Below are 4,689 nucleotides of genomic sequence, written 5' to 3'. Positions count from 1 at the left end.
CACCTGGCTATTTTTAGAGACGAGGTCTTGCTCTTGCTCAGGCTGGTTTTGAACTCTTGAACTCAGGCAATCCACCTGCCTCAGCCTCCCAGAGTGCTGGGATTAACAGGTGTGAGCCACGGTGCCTGGTCCTTCTTTTTTTTTTATAGACATTGTCTTACTCTGTCACCCTGCATAGAGTGGTGCCAGGGTGTCATAGCTCACAACAACCTCAAACTCTTTGGGTTTGAGCAATTCTCTTGCCTCAGCCTCCTGAATAGTTGGGACTACAGGGACTTGCCACAATGCCTAGCTAACTTTTCTATTTTTAGTAGACATGGGGTTTTGCTGTTGCTCAGGCTGGTCTCAGACTCGTGAACTCAAGCAGTCCACCCTCCTCAGCCTCCCAGGATGCTAGTATAAGAGGTATGAGAGACTCAGCACCTGTGGCTCAAGTGGCTAAGGCGCCAGCCTCATACACCTGAGCGGGTGGGTTTGAATCCAGCCCTGGCCTGCCAAACAATGACGGCTGTAACCAAAAAATAGCCAGGCCTTGTGGCAGGCGCCTGTAATTCCAGCTACTAGGGAGGTGGAGGCAGGAGAATCGCTTGAGCCCAGGAATTGGAGGTTGCTGTGAGCTGTGATGTCACAGTACTCTACCCAGTGTGACAGCTTGAGGCTCTGTCTCAAAAAAAAAAAAGGTGTGAGAGCCACAGTTCCCACTCCCCCCCCTTTTTTTTTGAGACACAGTCTCATTCTGTTGCCCAGGTTACAATACTGTGGCCTCAGCCTAGCTCACAGCAACCTCAGACTCTTGGGTTCAAGCCATCCTCCTGTCTCAGCCTCCCAAGTAGCTGGGATTACAGGTGCATACCACAACTCCCAGGTAATTTTTGTATTAGTTGAAATGGGGTCTCAAAGTCTTTGAATTCAAGTTATCCTCCCACCTAGTCTCCCAGAGCTTGGCTGCAACTGATGTGCTAAGCTGCAGTGTAATGTATCATATTGCAATACTGCCACTAAGTTGATCCTCCAGGCTTGTGGAAAGAGGCTAGGCCTAAGCCCAGGAGTTGGAGGTTGCTGTGAGCTGTGTGACACCATGGCACTGTACCAAGGGCAATAAAGTCTCTACAAAAAAAAAAAAAAGGCTAGGCCTAGTCCTCTGGAACAATGTTCAAAGGGACTAAGAGCCCAAGGAGGGCAAAGTGATTAGCATTCTTTCAAGATGACAGATGCCAGGGCAGTCGGACAGGTACTAAGCCAGCTATGGACCAGGCCTGGTGAGTTTACCTTGGGGGAGCATTTGTACTTTGCACTGCCAAGCCCCATTAGCTGACCTCCCACCACACATACCTTGTTTGCCCAGTCCCCGTCCCACAAATGGGGAGGAAGAAGAGGGTACTCCTGTGGATCCCCGCTGTTTTGAGGACCCAGGCTGCCTACGATGTGATGTCTGCCTGGGGGCAGCCATCAACTTGGCCACACAGTGGCAGCAGAGAACCAACTGATGTGGCTGCACCCTGAATCCTAAAAACTGGAGTAGGTGGGGTGTTCTAAGAGGACCTGTAAAGTCTCTCAATCCCTAGAAATCCTCTCATCTGGAGGAAGGATGGAGGTCATGAGAACCGATGTCTGGGTGCCAGGCAGAGGAACTTTCATTTTGACTTTGAGCTGAATGACAATCTTTAGACATGCTGATAGTGGGAACTCAGGAGAACTACACCATGGTTTTTGCTGAGTGTTTTTTCATTTCCAGGTCAATTCTAGTTCAGGAAGGGAGCACCTTTTATGTTGCCTGGGCATAGATATCCTTCCTACATTGGGTGTGGCCACCCCAAGTTCTGTTTTTGCTTTCATTTACCAGGTATTCCTGGGGCTCCAGCCTGGAAGGAAGGGAAGTGCAGCACTGGAGATTGAGAAAGAGGGATATATCCAGAGTTAACTGTGCTGGAGGGTCTATGGGACTCAGAAGAGGGGCCTGTTGCAGACTGGATCATGAAGGCTTTCTGGAGGAGGTGCCATCTAAGCTGTAAAAGGAGGAAGGGGAACAGTGCTTATGAAGGTCAAGTTAAGAAGGGGATGCAGGCACAGAAGTATGGACTGGGTGAGGAAGTGAAGGAGACATAGCTCCCCAGGCCAGGCTAAATCCTGTTAGACTGAAGGCTCCTCTCTCCTCCAGCTCCCTTGTTTTCTACAGCGGTGGGATCCTGGTGGCAGGTCCAGGGCTACCCTATGAAGCCTCCCCTCCTTCCAGTGTCCTAGCCCAGCTGGTGGAGGGGGCTGTCAGGCTAAGTTTGTCTCCCATACCCTCCCTTGTTGTTGAAGAGATCAGTTAATCAGTTACCAAGGGACAGCTCTTGAGGTTCAGGTAAGGGAGATGGTAAGGAAGAACTAGGCTCTACCCACCCACCTACCCATACATAGGCTGGAGAGAGGACTCTGGTCAACCACCTAATCAGAACTATGTTCTCATGACAAAATGAAATTCACCAAAGCTTACAGAGCAGGTTGGAGGTGTCCTGAAAGCCAAAGCACATGATCACCCCCATAACTGGGGCAGAGGCAGAAAGAAAAGGGGTTTTACCTGTGTCGTGTAGCTTGCACATTCTAAGGCTACCCAGGAGGGACCAGAGCTAGGGTTGGTCCTCTACATAAGTTGCCTCTTTGACTCTATGTCCAACCAGTAGGGCCAGGCTCTATGCTAAAACTCTTATGGGCCCTGGTTGGGCAGGGCATTCATACCTTTCTTTCTTTTTTTTTTTTTTTGAGACGGAGCCTCAAGCTATCCCCCTGGGTAGAGTGCCATGGCATCACGCTCACAGCAACCTCAAATTCTTAGGCTTAAGGCTTAAGTTCTCTTGCCTCAGCCTCCCAAGTCGCTGGGACTACAGGTGCCTGCCACGATGCCCGGATTTTTTGTTGTTGTTGCAGTTGTCATTGTTGTTTAGCTGGCCCAGGCCGGGTTCGAACCCACCAGTCTCAGTCGTGGCTGGCTCTGTAACCACTGTGCTACAGGGGCCAAGCCACACATACCTTTTTCTAACACCTTGTTGTTGCTGACTATTCAGGCAGGTACATGGAAGGATGGCCCCTGATCACAAAGGGTGCGACCCACACGATTCCTTTGCTGCAGTCCTCTACATTTCCTCTCTGGTTTTCCATATGTTCCTAGCCTTTGTTCCTCACAAGGCTTGCACCCTCAAACTGCCTGTAGGAACCAGCTTCTGAGGGTGTTGCTGTAAGCTATAAACTAGCTCCATCTCAAGAAAAGAGACAGTGTCCTGCCCACTTCTCACCTCGACCCAGTCAGTTGTGAGGCTCAGACATGCTTACCTCTCTCTAGGCGACTAAGAAAAAGGCTCCAAGAGCAAGTATAGGAGCCAGGCTTCCTAGGGCGGGTAGAGTCCACGGCGCCAGGAGCCCGGATTAAGCCCTGCCTTCCGCGCGGCTCCGCCCCCAGCACAGCCCCACCGCCCCGCGCACTCGTCGATTTATCCCTAAACGCCAGCGTGAGGCAGCAGGCAGGCAGCTTGGCAGCTGGTGAGGCGGCTGTTCCATCCTGGCCGGTGTGGCGTGTTCGTAGGCGTCAGGTGCTCAGACCTGGGGAAAGGCGTTGGGTTTCACAGGAGCCCAGGGTGGGGGTCGGCTGCTCAGGCCCATAGGGGTCCCCAAGGGGCCCAGCTCGACCTAGATGGAGCTCCTACTGCTGCTGCCTCAGTCCTCCCTGCTGCTGTTGCTGCTGCCTGGGGTGCCTGCAGCCAGCCGGGACTGGCAGTGCCCACGCATCCCGTACGCGGCCTCCCGAGACTTTGACGTGAAGTACGTGGTGCCCAGCTTCTCCACTGGTGCCCCAGTACAGGCCTTGGCAACCTATGACGGCGGCGGGGATGGGAGTGCTGTGTTTGTGGCCACACGCAATCGCCTGCACGTGCTTGGGCCTGACCTGCAGTTTGTTGAGACCCTGGCCACAGGTCCTGCTGGGGACTCTGGCTGCCAGACATGTGCAGCCTGTGGCCCAGGGTCCCATGGCCCACCAGGTGACACAGACACACAAGTGCTGGTGCTGGAGCCAGCACTGCCTGCCCTGGTCAGCTGTGGCTCAAGCCTGCAGGGCCGCTGCTTCCTGCATGAGCTGGAGCTGGATGGAACAGCCCTGCACCTTGGCTGCACCAGTCTGCCTCTTCTCAGCCCACCACAACCAGCCTGAGGACTGCCCCGACTGTGTGGCCAGCCCGCTGGGCACCCAAGTGACTGTGGTTGAGCAAGGCCAGGCCTCCTACTTCTATGTGGCATCCTCACTGGACCCAGCTGTGGCTGCCAGCTTTAGCCCACGCTCAGTGTCCATCCGGCGCCTCAAGGCAGATGCCTCTGGATTTGCACCTGGCTTTCCTGCGCTATCAGTACTGCCCAAATACCTTGCCTCCTACCAAATCAAGTATGTGCACAGCTTCCATTCAGGAGCATTTGTCTACTTCCTGACTGTGCAACCAGCCAGTGTGACAGATGCACCTGGTGCCCTGCACACACGTCTAGCACGACTCAGTGCCACTGAGACAGAGCTGGGAGACTACCGGGAGCTGGTCCTTGACTGCCGCTTTGCTCCTAAACGCAGACGCCGTGGGACCCTAGAGGGTCAACAGCCTTATCCAGTGCTTCAAGCAGCCCACACAGCTCCAGTGGGTGCCCAACTTGCCACTGAGCTGAGCATCA

At 53.8% G+C, this 4,689-nt stretch overlaps 1 protein-coding gene across 1 annotated transcript in view; it reads left to right on the top strand.

The window, feature by feature from the left end:
* The first annotated feature begins 3,670 nt into the window (after positions 1-3,670).
* MST1R (macrophage stimulating 1 receptor) overlaps positions 3,671-4,689 on the top strand; it is an 11,391-nt gene continuing 10,372 nt past the window's right edge. The window contains 2 exon segments of the mRNA XM_023519559.1: positions 3,671-4,138; positions 4,140-4,689. The exon segment at positions 4,140-4,689 is cut by the window's right edge and continues 278 nt beyond it. Coding sequence (XP_023375327.1) covers positions 3,671-4,138; positions 4,140-4,689 — 1,018 coding nt within the window.

This window comes from Otolemur garnettii, unplaced genomic scaffold, assembly GCF_000181295.1.
Source record: "Otolemur garnettii isolate 467f Iridium unplaced genomic scaffold, OtoGar3 scaffold00179, whole genome shotgun sequence".
Lineage (NCBI taxonomy): Eukaryota > Metazoa > Chordata > Mammalia > Primates > Galagidae > Otolemur > Otolemur garnettii.
This window is presented reverse-complemented; position numbering and strand designations above follow the sequence as displayed.